We start from the raw sequence: 19,687 nt of genomic DNA, 5'->3' as shown, positions 1-19,687 counted from the left end.
CACTGTCTGTTTAAGAAACTTTTTTTTAACGTTTATTTATTTTTTGAGAGACAGAGACAGAGACAGAGGGTGAGTCGGGGGAAGGGCAGAGAGAGAGGGAGACACAGAATCCAAAACAGGCTCCAGGCTCTGAAACATCCGCGCAGAGCCCCATGCAGGGCTCGAACTCACAAACCGTGAGATCATGACATGAGCTGAAGTTGGTCACTTGCCAACTGAGCCACCCAGGTGCTCAAGTTATCTTATCAGTGTTAATGAAAGATTCTTTTTCCTACTCTATGATATTGTCTTTATCATTTACTAAATTCCAGATGCATTTGAGTCTCTTTCCATTGATCCCTTTTTTATTTATGTGTCTTGTACCACATTATTTTAATTATGGAAGCTTTATGTTTATATCTGGTACTTTCCGGTAGATTAATTCCTCCTCATTGCTCTTTTCTCAGGTTTTTCTTGGCTTACTTTGCTTTTCTTCCAATTAAATATATAACCAACTTGTTTTATGCCCACTTAGAAGCTTGATGGCATTTTTTTGAGACTGCATTAAATTGCCCTATTAATGTTACGAATCAAAATCTTTTTGATGCTAAGATTTCTTATGTGAGAACATGGGCTAGCTTTCAGTTTCTTCTAATAGCTTTTTAAAGGAGTGTTTTCACAGCTTTCTTTATGTAGGTTTTGTTCATTTTTTGTTATGACTTCACGTCTAAGTATTTTACTTCAGCTTTTATATTTTCAAAGTTAAAAAGATAGAAGCATTTTCCCCACATACTTTGTCTGTGATATCCCTATGTGTACCCAAAGTGTCCTTTAAACTTTACTGGGTTTAGGATCCAATTAAAGATCATACCCTTATATTCTTTCATATGATAGATTTTTATTTTTTAAGCCCTGGTCACATGTCTTGCTGAGTAGTTATTCTTGAACTTAATGCTTTAGAATCATCTGAAACTCTTCGAATATTCCTGGACCCAGACTATGCTTCATACCAGTTAAGTCCGAAGGTCTGGGGATGATGCCTGGCTGTGGGCAGCCATGTCGAGAAGCAGGTCTGTGGTCTGTGGCCCCCATGTCTGGTTCGACAGATCTGTTTTTCCTCATGATTAGAGTCAGATTGTGTATTTTTATTAGGCTCATTTATTGTATACTTGTAAGGTATGACTGTACCATTATTAATAATACCACCAAATACCCCACTTGAAAAGTAGAGTTTTCTTGTCTCCTTTTGTAAACTCATAATCTGTCACAGGACACTTGGAGACTGTGTGAATGTTCTTATTCCCAGTAGCCTTTCACTCAGTGGTTGATGGTGTGGGTTAAGCATTTTTCTCATGTTGATTGGCTATGGATGTTTTCTTTCGTGAAGTCACTGTGTTAGGTCCTTTTCCCATTTTTCCATTAGTTCATGTTGTTCCTTACTGATTTTAGGAGCATTTTATATATTTTGGATATAATCCCTGTATCATTTCAAGATGTTGCTAAAATTTCCTGTTCTCTGGTTTGCTTTTTTAAAAAATTATTTCCTTTTGATTAATAGAAGTTCTTAACTTCACTGTCCTCCTATTAATTTCACTCTTTTTCTTTATGGTTAGTGTTTTTGGTGTCTTGCTTAAATTTTTTTTGCTTGTCTACAGATTGTGAAGATAGTTTTTTGTGTAATATTCTGGAAGTTTTACTGATCGCATTTCAACCTACAGTCCATCTGGAATTGATTTTCACATATTATGTGAGATTGAAATCAAATTTTTTTTTTCAATGTCCTTTTCTCACTGCTTTACTAGTAACACTTTTTTTTTTCTTTTTTTTTTAATAAACCAGGTGTCCATGTTTGTGGGTCAGATTCTAGATTATAAATTTAGTTCCATTGATCTTTCAGTTTATTCTTTTACTGATAGTGCACTCTGTTAAATTACTCTAACTTTGGAATAAATCTTTATATCCACTAGTACATCAGTTTTGTACTTTAAATTAAATTACCTCAAATTTTACAGGTAAGAACAACACAAGTTTATTATCTCACAGTTTTTGTGGATAAGGAGTCTGGAAATAGGTTATCTAGGTCCTCTTAGGAGTAAGGTTGCAATCAAAGAGTCACCTGGGTTCCCTTCCATACATATGTGGCAGAATTTATTTCTACATAGCTCTAGAACTCAGAGTAGCCTGCTGCTTTCAGATCAGTAGAAGAATGTCTCTGATATTTTACCCTCTTTAAGTGACTCACATGATTAGGTCAGGCCCACCCAAGGCAATCTCCCATTTAGATCAGAGTCAGCTGATTAAGGGATCTTAATTATACTTGGAAAACACGTTTTGCCATTGAATATAACATAACACAAGGAACACAATATCACAGGAACACAAGTCTCTCCCACTTAAGAGAAGATTATATCAGTGTGAGGCTCTTTGGAGGTCATCTTGGAATTCTTCCTAGTCATTGTGAGTTTACTCATTTTGTTCTCCAAGATGGCTTTGGTTATTCTTGGTCATTTGAGTTTCTTCATAAGTTTGAGAATGAACTTGTCAGCTTCCACAGGAATATCTGCCAAGATTTTAATTCTGATTGTCTGGATTTAACCGATCGTTCTGATTTATAGGCTAATTTGGGGAGAAATTAGGTTTTTGTAATATTGAGTTATCCAATCCATGAATATAGTGTATTCATTTATTCGGGTATTCCTTGTTTATTCTCAATAATACTTAAAAAAATTTCTGGGTAATAGTCTAATCTTTTCCCTGTTAACTAGTTTTTAATATATGGCATGAGCATTTATTAGCTATTTGTTTTGATAACCTGGGAATGATACGTCTCTGTCTCTGCCTGCTTATGTCTGTTTCTTGCAATATTTTCCACAGTGGTCATCTCCTAAGTGGGTCATATATAACCCAGGGACTGTGCAAGAGTCTGTTCAGTTATGGGAAGAAAATACTCAGATGCCTCCCTACATTTATTTTAATCCAAAAAAAAAAAAAAAAAGAATGGAGAAATCTAATGTACGGTGAAATGAATATAGACAGTAATACCGTATATTATCATTAGGTAATGTGGTAAATAGAGCTATGCCGGCAATCATTATAACATGTAGGTGTATCAAAGTTACGCAACGTTACGTGCCAAATTTATTCAGTTGAAAACAATAAAAGTGACTTAGAAAAAAAATAATGAGGAAACTTAATATATAGATTCACATTATAAGTTGACAATCCTATGAAAGAAAGGTTTCTTAGAAGAGTAACCAAATATTTTGGATGCCCCTATTCTACTGGAGTTATGTCCAGAATTGCTCGTACCACGTTCCCTGAATACCGCTATAGCTCTTTATCTTCTCAGAATCCCAACAGTACTCCCCTGTGTGTTCATTGTTACTGCTTTCACTACATATTTTGGACATATACATGGTGATGCTGTTGCCCGAGTTTCGTGAATGATACTCTGTTATCAGTGAAACCCACCCCAGTAGCAGGAGTAGAACTTTTCTCCCCTCTGTAACCTCCATCTACATCGTGCATCTTTTTCCTGTAGTAACATCTCATCGCAGTTACATGCTTACACGTTTATGTGTGTTTGTCAGATTATGTGCTCCTTGAGGACAGTGACGTGGTGTTATTGGTCTTCAGATTCTCAGAGTAGGAGAGGTCTTTATGGCACGTAGGCACGTACCACGACCCCGGTAACTTGGCACAACGGTGAGGACCTTTCCAGTCAAGTGCACAAGTAGACTTGCCATGACACATTTTCTAATTGCCTGTGCATGGCGAACTCCCTGACGGTTCTCTGACAGCTGTTCCATGCCTTCCAGTTCTGATTACTTACACTTAAACACAAACGTGCTGTTTCAGGGATCCTTATCATTTGAGGATGTGACTGTGGGCTTCTCCCAGGAAGAGTGGCAGCACCTGGACCCTGCCCAGAGGACCCTGTACAGGGATGTGATGCTGGAGAACTACAGCCACCTTGTCGCAGTGGGTAAGGGGTTGTTTGCCATGTAGACTCCTAGTATGCACATCCTTTCTTGATTTGAAACCTGTAGAAGCTTCGTTGAATTTAGTGATATGGAGGCTTGATACTCAAGTATTAAGGGGAAGGATTGTTGAAACACCATAAAGAATGTTTTATTTTTCGGGGCTCCTGGGTGACTTAGTCGGTTAAGCGTCTGACTTTGGCTCAGGTCATGATCTCACGGTCTGTGTCAGGCTCTGTACTGACACCTCAGCCTGGAGCCTTCTTCGATTCTGTGTCTCCTTCTCTCTCTGCACCCCCCCCCCCCAAATAAATAAACATTAAAAAAAAAAAAGAATGTTTTCTATTTCAATGAAAGATTGTATTTGGCCCCTGAAGCTTCGTTTTCTGTGTTCTTCAAAGGCCCTGAAACCCATGGGCCTAGCCCAGTTGCCATGTCGTTTCCCATTCACAGGGTGCTGCGTCCCTAAACCAGACGTGATCTTCAGGCTGGAACAAGGACAGCAGCCATGGATCGTAGAGGAAGAGTCCCTAGACCAGAGCTGCCCAGGTGAGTTAGTATGTGTTAAACAGATGGACACCTGATGGCATGGTATGAATTCCTTTTATTCTCAGGTGCTTGCTTGTATGTTCATTTTCACATTCAGCAAATACTGAGTACCCACTGTGTGGCACGAAGGTTTTAGGTGCCAGAAATACTTCAGCAAACTAAATTTGTTCCTCACTTCGTGGACCCTGCATTCTGATAGGGAGAGAAAGATAAGAAACAAACAACAGTTCATACGTAACACGCAAACGCATAATATGCCAATAAAATAGCGAGGAAGTTAAAGATGAAAACTAATGAAATGTTATACTTGAGAAAAGAGGTTCAGGAAGGCACTTGGGTGATATCAACTTGAACGGAATGAGGTGAGGATTATGGATGGCAGAGGAGACATTAAATGTCAGTCTACCGAGGCAGGAATGTGCTTGGTGTTTTTGAGGACACACACGTGTCACTGTGGACTAGGGGAAATGAGTGAGCAGAGAGTGGTAAGAGTTGACATTGTGGAGGTAACGGAGCTCAAATTACATAGGGCCGTTCAGGCCATGATAAAGACGATTTTATACTGAGTCAAATGAAAAGCCATTGGTAGGATTTTACCTACTAAGCAACATATGCTTATTTTTCTTTTAACTTTTCTCTCTGGCCACTGGGCAAAGAAAATACTACTGGGGCAGAGGGATGAAAGGGAGACCAGCAGGACAGTACTGCAGTCTCTGAGGAGGGGGGATAGGTTACCCCCGGTTGGGAGTGGCGGAGAAGAGTGGCCATGGTTGGCTTCTGGTTATGGTTTGAAGGTGGGACCTATAAGATGTGCTGTGAGTTGGATGAGGAATGTGAGAGAAAGAAAGGAGTCAGCGACTCCAAGGATTTCATCCAGAGCAATTGGATGAATGGGTACCGGTTGCCAAGATGGGGGGAGATTGGGGAGAAGCAGTTTAGAAGTCATAGGAGTTTAGACTGCACATACCAAGTTTCAGGTGATTATAAACTGTCCAGGTTTACCTGGGAGTAAGTAAGCATTTGACTGTTTGAGCAGAGGTAGTTTAGGGGAGACCCCAGGTTGGAGATGATTTATTTGGAAATTATCAATTTATGGTAGTACTTAAAGTTTTTAAATTTAGTGTCTGAGCCTAAGGGACCAGACAGCCTCTCCTTAGAGGTACCAATGAACAGATCTGAGAGGTCTGAAGACTGTCCCCTGGGCTACCGGCTTTCAGAAGTCATTAAAATGAGAAAGCTCAGTGAAGAAGAGAGACAAGCAGTTTGGGGATAAGGTAGAAACAGAGAATGTGGCGTCCTGTAGCCAAATTAAGACAGTTTTCAAAAACAAAATGAACGTTTTGAAGAATATGTAACGTCAGCCTTTTTTCTCTCTCTGCTCACAAACCATCCAGAAGCATTAAGGAAAATGAACCACATACATGTCACTATGACACGAGAGGATATCTGAAATCCCAAATCAGTGCAGGTGTAAACGGTGCGAAATTGGACAAATCAAGGAGCGTGTGTATCAGCAGGCGGGTAGAAAACAAAAGCATTTCTGATGCTCTGGGGGACTGGCGCAGTGCTTTTCGTGGACAGAGTGCGTAGTCTGAGGTGTGAAACGTAAAACTTAGATTAACAGCAGTGCTGTGCCCTAGATGGCTGAGCTCCCTCGGATGCAGTTTGCTTCTGCCAAGCAGATGTAGTAAAGTGTAGAAACCAAACATATCTTCCAGTAGCCTCTTCTGTTTCTGTGATAGCGCAAGAGAGGCTTTACGTCTGGGAAAACCGCCTCACAGACGTCTAAATGTGGAGAGAGAATCTTACGCGCTCTTAGCGGGTACTTGCAGGACACAGGATTTGAAGCAAAAACTCGCTCGGTAACAATTGGTAAGGATGTGCAGACCTACAAAAATGAGGGAAGCGGTTAGGAGGAAAGGAAAGTTCCAGACGGCAGTTGCCTTGGTGACCAGAGCTCTGTAATTAGCACTTCGGGTCGCTCGGACCAACAGGGTATTGTCAGAGTCTTCATGTGAACCGCTGTGTCCCAGAGCGGTGCGTCGGAGAGGTGGAAGGGAGAACGATAGATCTGTGGTCTTCTTCCTGTTCTCCTTTATTAGATGCAATTGTTCTGTAGAGGTTTGACTACCTTTCTTTTCTGGATTGCATCAGACGGTTTGTCTGGGCAGATGCTGGGGCCCCAGAGCCTCCGTGGGTCCAGTTCGGTTACCGGGGCACGTAGTTTCTGGAAGTCAGCTCGACACCCGCCGTTCCTCACTCTGGAGCGACAGCAGTGCCAGCCCGGTGACCCGACGCAGGGATCGCCAAGAGAGAAGCCGCTGCCAAGGCTGCTCTGGCTACAAAGGAAGGCAGAGTTTGGCTGATCTATAAACTGAGTCCAGTACATGTGCAAAATGCTTGTTCATAAGGAATTACCTTGTCAGTCTAAGACGTGACTCTCTTCCCTTCTCTCGAGTAAACCTTGTGCAGCGTGCTGTTCCTTACAAAGCTCACCTCCTTTCAGCCTGAGTAATTGAACAGGAACCAGCACAAAATACATACGAAACTGTTGCAAGAAAAAAGGAAGGACAAAGATCGGCAAGAAAGATAGTAGGTGATTGAATTGTCATTTGATCAAAGTAGTCATAAAGTAGATAAATAGTGTGACCAAATATTAAATAATGAGTTTCAAAAGAGAGAACTAATGGAATTAATTACCTCTGTGATACAAGTTTTTAAGGAAGATGTTAATAGAAAACAAATTGTGGGGTGTCAAAGTCAGAAAAGAATTGAAACAAAAAATAAAATCACAGTCAAGAAAGGAAATCGGAGGAATCGCAAGAAAAAACAGATAGTGTTGAAATTACATTCAGAAGGAAGTGAGACATGCGAGCGAGAAGCAGCTGAAATGAGTCCTGAAGATTAGAGCTCCCCCGCATGCTCTGCCTACAGTTCGTCCCCCAAATGGGAAAGTAAAGGAAATAGAACAAGTATTTAAAATAACCCAGGAACACTTTTTGTGGGGGGGGTTGGAGGGAGAGGTGCAATTGAATCTGTATAAAAGGGCCAGTCGCATCCACATTAGGATAGATTCTAATAAAGGGACGGGATTTCAAAAACAGAGTCAATTTGATAACCAGCCAATATGAGAGAAAGTCCAACTAGCTTCAGACTTTTCCATAGTTAAATCTGTAGGTAAGAATTAGCACAGCAGTTCCTACAAAATCCTTAGTGTGTTCCATTGACAGTATTATACCCATTTAAGAGGATCTTCTTTAATGAGGAACAAATCTTTTTCGAATAGGCAAGAACCCTAGGATCATTGTTCCTGGAAGCCTCTATTAGAGAATGAGTATCAGGTAACCAAGGAGTGACAGAAAGAAAGCATGGTAAAAAGACTGGTGGTGGGCTTTGAATTTAACTGAAGAACTAATTAAAGCAATTGTGGGAGCTAGCTGACAGAAGAGAATGTACCAGTTGCAAATCTGGGCAACACAAAGGCTGGGTGTCTGTGTAGATAAAAGGAGGCTAAAAACAAGTGGAGAGCAATGAAGGTGTATGAATACACCTGTTATAACACGATATGTGCATTCCTGAAAAATCACTGCTCCATATGAAGCAGTAAACTAAAAGTCACTGGGCTGATGGCAAAATGGGATTGGGGCTAGAATACTCAAAAGCTTTGTCAGTGACACAGTGAGATAGCACCGTTCGAGTCTCCAGCTAGAATTTTGTATTCATTTATTTCTCCTTTCAGTTCTGTTAGGTTTTGCTTTATCTATTTAAAGATTTATTATTGGGGCGCCTGGGTGGCTCAGTTGGTTAGGCGTCGACTTCGGCTCAGGTCATGATATCACGGCTCATGGGTTCGAGCCCCGCGTTGGGCTCTGTGCTGACAGTTCGGAGACTGGAGCCTGTTTTGGACTGTGGATCCCTCTCTCTCTGCCTCTCCTCTGCTTGTGCTCTGTCTCTCTCTCTCTCTCTCTCTCTCTCTCTCAAAAATAAACATTAAAAAAACTTTTTTTTAAAGAATCATTAAGAATTATTATTAAGTGTATAAATATAAGAATCTTTATGTTCTTCTCTTAATGAGATGACCCCGTTATGATGTCTCTATCTCTCGTAGAACTTTTTGCTCTGAAGTGTGCTTTGATATTCATACACCTACTCCACAAATCCTGGGTAAGCCATTTATTAGCTTAGACAAGTCACTTAACCTCTGTGAGCCTCTGTTTCCTCATTGTATATTTAAGTAGTAAGACCTTTGTCACAATACGTACGAGCATCAGATGAGGCAAGATACAAATCACAATGCCTTGCTAAAATAGGCATTCAGGAAGTTTACACCTCCAGCTAACATTTAACTAATGCCCTCCTAAAAGCTTGGGATACATCAGAGATACATCAAGGATTCTGCTTTCGTGGAGCTTAGATTCAGGAGGGAGGCATAGAGGTAAGGACCATAGACGAAGAAGTAGACAATAAACAAGGGTGCAAATAATTTAATCTTATAATTTCAGGTCATGCTGAATGCTATGAAGGGTTTTATTTTTTATTTTTTTAAATTTTCTTTTTAATGTTTATTTTTGAGAAAGAGAAAGAGCCCCTGCGTGCACGTGAGTTGGGAGCATAGAGAGAGGGAGACACGGAATTGGAAGCAGGCTCCGGGCTCTGAGCTGTCAGCACAGCACTCGAACTGATGAACCGCAAGATCATCCCGAGCTGAAGTCAGATGCTTAACCAACTGAGCTACCCAGGCGCCCCATTATGAAGGGTTTTAAAGATAAGAAAATGAGGTGATGTGATCGAGGGCATTTGGGATAGGTGGACTGTTTAAGCCAAGTGGTCCACGTGGCTTCTTCAAAATTTTAGTTGAAAAGGACCTAAACCATGTGATCCCTGAGAAGAGCGTTTTCTGAGAGAGAGGGGAGCGCGCTTGACTTGTTGGGTCAATGGCAGGACGGCTGGTGTGTCTCTGGCGTGGCAAGTGCAGTGAGCAACAGCATGGAGTAAAGTTGGAGACCTCAGCATGAACTTGATCTTGATGTTCTCAGCCATGCCGCTAAATTTGAATTTCATTCAGATAAAACTGTGGGGGTCTATTGCAGTTTTTAGGTAGTGACAGAGGCTAGAATATAACAGAATTTTGAACTTCACATGTGATTCCTTGTACGCATGGCTCCATAATCCCTTGGGGTCTCTGGCATGAAAAGAGGGTCTTTGGTATACTGGGCTGACCGGATGCTGGGGGCCACTAGACCGCTTCAGCAAGGGGCTGGCTGCCACCAGCGGCCTGTGATTTAATCATTCAAGCCTGGGCAGTGAAACCTCCGTAAACACTTCTGAACAACAGAGTTTGAGGAGTGTTGAGTTGCGTGCCCGGAGTTCCACACGCTCACACACCGCTCACACACCGCTCACGTCCCAAACCCTTGCCAATGTGTGTTTTCCTTCTGGCTGTTCCAGAGTTGAATCCTTTATAATAAACTAATAATAAATAAGTAAATTGTTTTCTGAGTTCTGTGAGTTGTTCTAGCAAATTATCAAATCTGAGGTGGGCTGGCTAGTCACAGGAACCCTCAGTTTTTAGTCAGAATGCTGGAGGCAAAAAAAGAAAGACGCATACATAGTACCTTCACCTTTCTTTTAATTAACGTTTCCATGTATATCTTTTTCCATCTTTTTACTTTTTTTGTTGTTAAGTTGATTTATTTGAGAGTGAGAGCACAAGCGGGGGAGGGGCAGAGAGAAAGGGAAGGAGAGAATCCCAGGCAGGCTCCACACTGCCAGCTCAGAGCCCAGCTCTGGGCTTGAACTCCCGAACCATGATGTCTTGACCTGAGCTGAAATCAAGAGTTGGAGGCTTAACCAACTGAGCCACCCAGGTACCCCTCCATCTTTTAACTTTTAGCCTATTTATATTTAGAGTGGATTTTCTATCGATAGCATTCAAAGACCCGTATGGTTGGGTCTATTTTACCTAGTGTGAAAACCTCTATTTTTTAATAAGAATATTTCAAGCATTTAAGTGTTTGCCCTATGGAATACAACATCTTTAATTTATCAGTCTGATTTCAAATGACATACTAGTTTACATGTAGCTTTGCAATCTTATGTCAATATACTTCTGTTCCTCCCATTCTATGTGATATTTTACTTCAAACCCCACAAGGCATCTTTTATTTACTTTCTTTTTTTAAACCATTAGCACTGTATTTCTTTGTGCAGCTTACTCTTTCTAATACTCCTTTTAGTATTTCTTACGACATGGATGTGTTGGCAGTGAATTCTCTCCACTTTTATTTGTCCAAAGAGCCTTTATTTCCTCTTCATTTATGAAACGTGTTTTCTCTAGATACAAAATTCTGCATTGACACTCATTTCTGCACATACTTGAAAGATTCACTTCATTTTCTTCTGGCTTAACGTCCCTCCTCCTGTGATTTTCAAGTGTTTGTTCTTCTGTTCTTTAATATTCTGTTTTGTTGCTTTCAAGATTTTCTTTTCATTTTGGTTTTCAGCTGTTTAGCTTTGATTTGATTTTGAGGTTTTCTGGGTATTCCTTGCTGTTTTCTCAGTTTCCTTTTTCTTTTTTTTTTAAGTTTGTTTATTTTGAGAGAGAGCACGAGTGGGGGAGGGGCAGAGAGGGAGAGAGAGAATCCAAAGCAGGCTCCGCGCGTCAGCGCAGAGCCCGATGTGGGGCTCGAACTCGAGAACTGTGAGATCATGACTTGAGCCAAAGTCAAGAGTCAGATGTTCAACTGACTGAGCCCCCCAGGTGCCCCTGCTTTCTGTTTCTTAAATTTGTGGTTTGATGTATTTCATCCTTTATTTTTGGCAGGGACTGCAGTTACTTATGTGTGGCTGTATTTGATTGTGTTCCATAGTCCTTGACTGTCCTGTGTCAGGAGAATTTCATCAGTGTCCGTGCTGCATTTTCAGCCGCCCTTCCAAGCCTGTGTCACAGAGGGTTTACCTCTCTGCTCCTGTTCCTCTTGCAGCAGTTGACTGAGCTGATGCTATTTCAAAGAGGAATAAAGCCAGACTCCAGCTAAAGGTGATAGATACAGATTTTATTCAATAGCTATGGGAATAGTAAGTGAGAAGCTTCAGTAAAACTGAGCTCAACTCCAAATACTGCTAAGGCAGCTAGGGACGTATAGCCAACAATCTGCGGGGATCACTGGATAGAACAGTACTAAGAGGGACATCAGGGGTAGGGGGATTCTTGCTAAATGCAGACGAGGCACATCAAGGGCAGGGAGTAAGGAACTTGATCAGATATCAAGGGTGAGGGGCTTCCCACTAGACTGACTTAAAAGGACTCTTGCTAGAACCGAATTCAGCCTGGATAAACATGGAAAGGCCTAGTTGAGAACAGGGCTCAGTGGAGCCTAAGGTTTAGTCGACGGGAGAATTCTTGTCGGAGCATATTGTAAAACTTGGGTTGATCCTGAAATAAACGATAGAAGCCGTACCTTTTATTGCGTAATTTCGTTGTAAAATTCTAATGGAGAGACTACTAGAAAAGAGAATATGATCCCCAAAAGGATGCTGGAGATGAGAGAAAGAGCAGTTAGTGATAGGAAATGAGAAAACATCCAGGTAAATCTGAACAATAATGTGTATAACATGATGAAGATATCTAATGTGTGGGACTAAAAAAGACACTATGATCTGCAAAACAATAACTGCATAAAAATGAGGTGAGGGGTGGTCCAATTGAGTTTGATGCTTCTTTTATTCAGAAAAAGAGGTTCAAGATTTTGAATTACTTCAGGTTTTAAGTTAAGTATTTATGGTAAGATTAACAGAAAGCCACCTAAAGCTGAGAAACCAGTGTGTGTAACTTTCAAAGTTGTAAAGAAGAAAACGTAGAAAAGATACAAAATTAGCCCAAAAAGGAAAGGAGAATCAATAGAATGGATAACTGTGGCCAATGTAAAGTACCAAGTAAAATGCAAGAGAGGACTTTGCAACATTTCGATAATCACCATCGAACCGACTAAATTTATCTGTTAGAAGACATCTTGTCAAATTGGATCTTCAGAATAGGGTAATGCCTTCCTATGGCTAAGATGCCAGGTTTTCATTTATCCTGAGAAGTCCATGTTTCTGTCTTCATCTTTTGCCCACTCAACATTCAGCGTTCTACTTGCCTGTGTGTAGGACGTCCTGGGTAGGATATCCTGATCCCTTCAGTGTGGCAAGAACTAATATTACAATTAGCATTTACAAATCGTAGATTTTCCCCACTTGATTTGTTACATTCTCTGAGTCTTCCACTCTTACAACTGACCGTCACGGTATTTTATTTTTCTTCCTTCTTCCTTCCTTCCTAATGTTAGATCAGTATTGTTGTTATTTTGTAAACTTTGCAAATTATTTTCTATTCTCAGTTTGCACTGACATCCCCCAAAACACTTGGGCATACTGTTTTACCCTTTGATGGTCTAATTCCTAAATGAAATTAGACTTTGCCCCACAAAGCATCTGATTTATCATGTTAATATCCTGAGTTATATTTTCCCCAATATGTAATATAGCAAATTTAAGTTTTCCTCCTTTAATGACCCTTAAATATGGCTACATCTCATCTGTGTGGCACAGGACTGGTGCTAAACTCCCATTTAATCCTTCTTCCTGAGTTTTACCCCCAGATATGCTTTCCTGCCCTACAACGTCACATTTCATTTCTAATGTATTTGGTAATTCTTGTGAATTAATACATGAAGAGTACATGGAACAGTACCTGGCTCACGGAAACGGTCTGTTACTGTTCCTGTTGTGAATATCATCGTCATGAATTTTAAGTTTACACTCAGCTTTCCACACCTTTTGTAATGTAAAATGTTCCTTCATTGCTTTGGTTTACATCATCTGCTGTAGAACCTGGTTCCTGATGGTGTATGGATTTTGAATGAAGCTATTATCTGGATTATAATTTTTTCTGAGAGCATACTTTTTTTTGTTATATAACATAGAGTAGATATTGGATCCTTACTTAATTCATTAACTGTGACCCTTGAGTGAGAGAGCCTATATACATTCATTCACAAAATACTATGAGAAATTAATTTCTAAACCCACATGTTGGGTTATAAACCTGTAGATTCTCGTCCAAAATTATAAATTTGATCAAGAACAAACTTGATCTTTGTTTTGGAAAGCACACCACTTGTTAAGGACCATTACTTCCAGAATCCACTCAGATGAATTTAGAGGAAATCAGATATAAATACTTCTGATACCATAGTTTGCGGTTGGAAAAAGAAAAAAAAAGACTACTGAGTATTCTAAATTTCAGCAAGTAACAGGATATGTTTATGTTTCAAGGGAGTGTAATCTAACATTGTGATAGAATGAGATGTATAGAATGTGATTGATTTTAAATTTCAGTGTATGTGGGACTTGAAATTGTAGAGAAGTTTGTGAAGACGTGAGTTATGAGACATGTCATTTTCCTGAAGAATGAAGTTGTGAGCAAGTCCAAAGTGGGAATGTAAGCTCGCTGAGTGAAAAGTCTTGGTTGAACTTGAACAAGTTTTGGCAAAGTAATAGTCTGGCATTTGTAGAAAGAAGACGTTTATTATGTTGAACAACATAATTAGTTGAACAACAGCTAATTATGTATATTGTTGGTAAAAAGTCCCCCCCCCCCCGCCCCCCCAGAATTATAACTGCAGTCTGTTTGCTGTGATGGCACTTAGAGACAATGAGCTGTGAATAGGTTTTACGTTGTATGTACTAAGCAAGAAGGTAACGTGAAGTATGGCTGAGAATTCTTAGGGTAAGTGTTTTAGGTCAGGTCTTCCATGGTTATGAATAAAACCAATAAAGGTAGAGATCTGAGTGTCAAGAAAAAATTATTACCATTATATCAGAGCATGTTTAAAATGGGGGAAAACTAGCATCTGGTGGTAGTAGAGGTTCCCTTTTGAACAAATTCTGAGACTAAGCTGAATATACCACAACTAAAAACAGTTGATGGATTTGGTCATTTCAGCCTTCTTTCTCATCTGATTTCATATTTCCTGGGAGACATTTGTAAGTAACATGACTGGAGGGAAACTTAGAAGCTACGTTACAGGAGTCCTTTCATAAGCACAAAGAAATCGGTGTTTTGGGGATTTAATTTGGCATTGACGGTATAATAAGTTAACGTGTAACAAAATAGACATAATTAAAAAAATTTTTTTTAAGTTTATTTATTTTGAGAGATAGACTGGAGGAAGGGCAGCAAGAGAGGGAGGGAGAGAGGGAATCCCAGGCAGGCTCCATGCTGTCAGCACAGAGCCCGATGTGGGGCTCGAACTCACGAACTGTGAGATCATGACTTGAGCTGAAACCAGGAGTCAGACATTTGACTGACTGAGCCACCCAGGCACCCCAAAACAGAGGTAATTTTAAAAAGAAGGGGATGAAACTGGAAACATGTAAACCATAGAATTTAGGTGCACAATGTAAGGATGGGAGGAAAATTACCTAAAGTCTGATCCTTCAGAATATCAGATCATCCCTCTGGTACCTCTTCAGGGCATTCTCATCTACTTCTTTAGGGCCTCTCTAGTTCTCTGTATTTCCCATTCCTAGATCAGCCCCCTTTTTTTTCAATGACTGTTTCCTTTTCTTCACCGTGCTTTATATTTATTTCTACTGTGTATATGAAGTCTTGAAGTACATATTTGTAAATTGCCAAATATAGTTGTGTTTGTTATAAGTTTCTATCCCCCTTTTTCCACCCTGTCAGGTTTTATTTCTTCTGATATAAACAGAGGTAACTGTTCTGATGGGGCAACACGACTATTTGGATCTGTCTTATTTCATAAAACTAAGTCAACTGTGTAAAAGGGCATTTGTTTGTAAGTGTAATTTCATCATAATTACCATAAGATTCATTACTTATGATTGTTGTGGTTGTTTTGTTTTTTTCCTTCATTTCTAGAAGTCTGCAAAGTTGATAACCAACTAGAACAGAATCAAGAAATCCAGCACAGACATTTCTGGCAGGCTCCATTTATCAACAACAAAACACTGACTGTACACAGAGGTAATGTATTAGGAAACATTTTTAATTTCAGCACAGACAGCATTCCTTCCATAAAAATACCCTGTAAATGTGACTCTTGTGGTATGAATTTGAAATGTATTTCAGAATTAATTGTTAATAAGAAAAACTATTTAAGTAAGAAGCCTGATGACCTCAATCCATGTGGGAAATTGTTCCTTCATAGTAACCCTGAAAAAACTCAAATGGGGGAGAAACCTTGTGAATTCATTCAAAATCAAAAATATGTAAGTCGTAATGAAGATTTCATTCCATATCAGAAAATTAAAAATGTACAACAATGCTTAATTCAAAGGAATAAGGAATATGAGGAATACGGGAAAGAGTTCCATGAGAAGGCACTTGTCCCATATAACCAAGCTTGTATAGGAGAGAGTCCTCGTGAACATAATGAATCTGATAAAACGTTCTGTAATAATGCAACCCTTGTGGTCCGTAAGATAGCACAAAGAATGGAAAATCTTCATGAGTTTAATGAATACGGTAAAACATTTGAGAAGTCCTCCCTCTTGAAACCTAGAGTTCATTTAAAGGTGAAGGGTTATGAGTACATTGATAGAGTGGTTAGTTTCAATAGGAGATCAGACTTCCCTGACACAGGAGATAGAGTATTTGAATATAACAACTTGGGAGAACCTTTCTGGGAGAAGTCCGTTCTTAATATAACTGCGAGAACACACGTAGGAGACAAAGTCCATGAATGTGACGAATGTGGAAAAGCATTCTGCAAAAAGTCAAAACTCCCCAAACACCAGAAAATACATCCAAGAGAGAAACCATACGAATGTAAGGAATGTGGGAAATGCTTCTCTCGGAAATCCCTCCTCACTTTACATCAGAGAATCCACACAGGAGAGAAACCCTACGAATGTAAGGCCTGTGGGAAATGCTTCTCTAGGAGTTCACACCTCATAATTCACCAGAGGACTCACACAGGAGAGAAGCCCTATGAATGTAAGGAATGTGGGAAGTGTTTCTACCATAAGTCCTATCTCACGGTACACCAGAGGATTCACACAGGGGAGAAGCCCTATGAATGTAACCAATGTGGAAAAACCTTCATAAGCAACTCAGTCCTCACAATACATCAGAAAACACACACAGGCGAGAAACCCTATGAGTGTGATCGGTGTGGGAAATTCTTCTCCAGAAACTCGTACCTTACAGTACATCTGAGAACTCACACAGGGGAGAAGCCCTACGAATGTGAGCTCTGTGGGAAAACCTTCTGTCACAAGTCAGATGTCACGAAACATGAGAAAACTCACATAGGGGGAAAACCCTATGGATGTAATCAGTGCGGGAAGACCTTTAGTCGTAACTCGGGCCTGAAAGTTCATCAGAGAACTCACACAAAGGAGAAACCCTATGAATGTAACGAGTGTGGGAAATCCTTTTCCGAGAAATCAGTTCTCACAGTACATCAGAGGATACACACAGGCGAGAAACCTTACAAGTGTGATGAATGTGGGAAAACCTTCTACAATAAATCGGACCTCACTAAACACCACAGAACTCACACAGGTGAGAAACCCTATGAATGTAAGGAATGTGGGAAATTCTTCTCTAGGAATTCATACCTTACAGTACACCAGAGAAGTCATACAGGGGAGAAACCCTATGTGTGCAAGAAATGTGGGAAAACTTTCTACCTTAAGTCAGACTATACAGTACATAAGAGAACACACAGAGGGGAGAAATCCTATCACTGTAATCAGTGTGGGAAGACTTTCACTTGCGGTTCAGTCCTCAGATCACATCAGAGAACTCACACAGGTGAGAAGCCCTATGAGTGTAACGAGTGTGGGAAATCATTTTCGGAGAAATCCGTTCTCACCGTACATCAGAGGATACACACAGGCGAGAAACCTTATAAGTGTGACGAATGTGGGAAGTCCTTCTGTCATAAGTCAGATCTCACTAAGCATCAGAGAACACACACAGGAGAGAAACCCTATGAGTGTAAGCATTGTGGGAAAACCTTCAGTTGCAACTCAGGCCTCAAAGTACATCAGAGAAGACACGTAAGAGAGAAACCCTATGAATGTATTGAGTGCGAGGTAACTGCCAAGGAATCAGTTATCACAGCACATCCAAGGTTACACACAGAGGAAGAAAGCTAGTAAATACAGCGGTGAGAGGAATCTTTCTCTCGTGAGTCATACCTCAAAATACCATGGAAAATCTACAAAGGACGTGACTCAAAGAATGTAAAGCATGGCAGATCTCTTACCAGAAGTCATCTTCCAGAGCAAACGAGAATACTCATAGGGGAAAACACTCTGAATTTGATGAATGTTTGAGAATCTGATGTAAATAAGACAACTAAAAATGACTGCCTGTGGAAGAAAGCCTACTAATACGGGTAGGGAGTATGGGGGATTATTTTATTATGAATTAGAGCTTATTAAACCAAGAATTTACATAGGAGGTAATCCTGTCAATCAGAGATATGAAAATGTTCTTCCAGAATTTGGCCATTAGTAATCAGACCACATTTGGGAAAAACTGTCAGCATCTTACATTTTTTTTTGAGACCTTCGTCCACAAGTTGTACTCATTTGTAGGTCAGAGGAGTAATAGGGGGGATGCCCAAAGAATGCAGCAAACGTAGTTGAGCAACTTTATCAGAAATGCCCTTTCTTGAGCAACACAATTGATAGTGAGAGGAAGTCCTAAACGTGTTTTGAATGTACAGGCTTTAACAAAATCCAGACTTTATTATATCTGAAGATTGTATTGAAGGAAGTATGTGTTTAGGAAATATGGACAGAAATTTTCCTTTAGATCTCTTATCCCTAAAGTTATGCTTTTCTCTGATCTCAAAATTCTTTAATAGAAATAAAGCTGATGGTAGACATTTATAAAAATACTAACCATGCAACGTGAAGCTTTTGGAAAAGAACAAATAAACAGAATAATCTTCTCAGTCTCTGATTTCACTTTTGGAGAAACACGTGTCACCCCGTGACATTCCCTATCATGAGCCATCGTATGTTTTTGATTAGTCCGCCCCCCAACTATGCTGTCACCTCTGCAAATAATGTGTGATGGTCTGGTTCCTCCTGGGATCTACTATAGGGGTTCCCACCGTGGACTAGCCCAGCCCAGAATGTACACCGCCACCAGCCAGGGGCAGTCTGAAGGATGTGTCTGCTTCCTCTTCGTAGGTTCTGGAACCAGAAATAACATTGAATGTCTACTCTGTAGTACTCTAGTGCATATGACCTTTGTGCCCCAGTTCAAATTTACAGGAAGAGCATCTTAGCTTTGTTGCTTGAATTCAAACCTGTTGACCCAATGATAGCCTGGCTTTCCAGGGGGGAGAAACTTGACATATTTCCTATGTGTGTCAAATTATGAGCAATGGCATAACCATTGTGTGCCTGTGTGCCTGCTGCAGGTTGGAAGTAATGTACTACGAGAATAGTTGAATTATATGCACACCGTCCTCAAAACTATCCCATACCCTATGACTTTTTCCACCTTCAGCACTTTTCTCGATTTACTTAATATTGATCCATGTCTCATTACTTATACAATAATATTTTAATGTATGTTTGTGTGTGTGTGTGTGTGTGTGTGATTGATTTGCTAGGGTATCGGTGGGAACACGTGTTTTGTAACTTGTTTTTGTCTTCAGATGTATGGTTTTGATATTTATACATATGCTTTAGTTGATTTGTTTTAATAAAGCATAATATATGATTACATAACTGTAACAATAATGTCTATTTTCCTGTCTGTGATTTTCAAAATTTTAAGAGTTTCATTATTAAAACAATAATGTTTCAAAATTTAAAAAAATCAACTCTGGGCAGTCATTTAAATATGGTTAAATATACCCTATTTAAGTATCCAACTTGAGTTTTATTTTATATATATATGTGTGTGTGTGTGTGTGTGTGTGTGTGTGTGTGTGTGTGTGTGTATGTATAAATTTACATCCAAATTAGTTAGCATCTAGTGCAACAATGATTTCAGGAGTAGATTCCTTAGTGCCCCTTAACCCATTTATCCCATCCCCCCTCTGACAACCCCTCCCGTAACCCTCTGTTTGTTCTCCATATTTATGAGTCTCTTCTGTTTTGTCCCCCTCCCAGTTTTTATATTACTTTTGTTTCCCTTC

The 19,687-nt window shown here is 40.0% G+C and overlaps 1 protein-coding gene across 8 annotated transcripts in view; it reads left to right on the top strand.

Moving 5' to 3' along the window:
• The window catches only part of LOC109255369 (zinc finger protein 345-like), a 29,541-nt gene extending 10,255 nt beyond the window's left edge, over positions 1–19,286 (top strand). For 6 of the 8 annotated variants that reach the window (XM_019429976.2, XM_019429974.2, XM_019429977.2 and 3 more), the window contains 3 exons: positions 3,838–3,964; positions 4,413–4,508; positions 15,436–19,286. In XM_019429976.2, coding sequence (XP_019285521.2) covers positions 3,838–3,964; positions 4,413–4,508; positions 15,436–17,681 — 2,469 coding nt within the window. In that variant the 3' untranslated portion in view covers positions 17,682–19,286. Of the gene's footprint in view, positions 1–3,837; positions 3,965–4,412; positions 4,509–8,616; positions 8,673–15,435 lie in introns of all 8 variants that reach the window. The other 2 variants (XM_053910135.1, XM_019429975.2) reach the window with 2 other exon arrangements.
• The last annotated feature ends 401 nt before the right edge of the window (positions 19,287–19,687 follow it).

The sequence above is a fragment of the Panthera pardus genome, unplaced genomic scaffold, assembly GCF_024362965.1.
Source record: "Panthera pardus isolate Hobbes unplaced genomic scaffold, ASM2436296v1 HiC_scaffold_22, whole genome shotgun sequence".
Classification (NCBI taxonomy): Eukaryota; Metazoa; Chordata; class Mammalia; order Carnivora; family Felidae; genus Panthera; species Panthera pardus.
The sequence above is the reverse complement of the archived record's forward strand: the minus strand, read 5'-3'. Positions and strand labels throughout refer to the sequence as shown.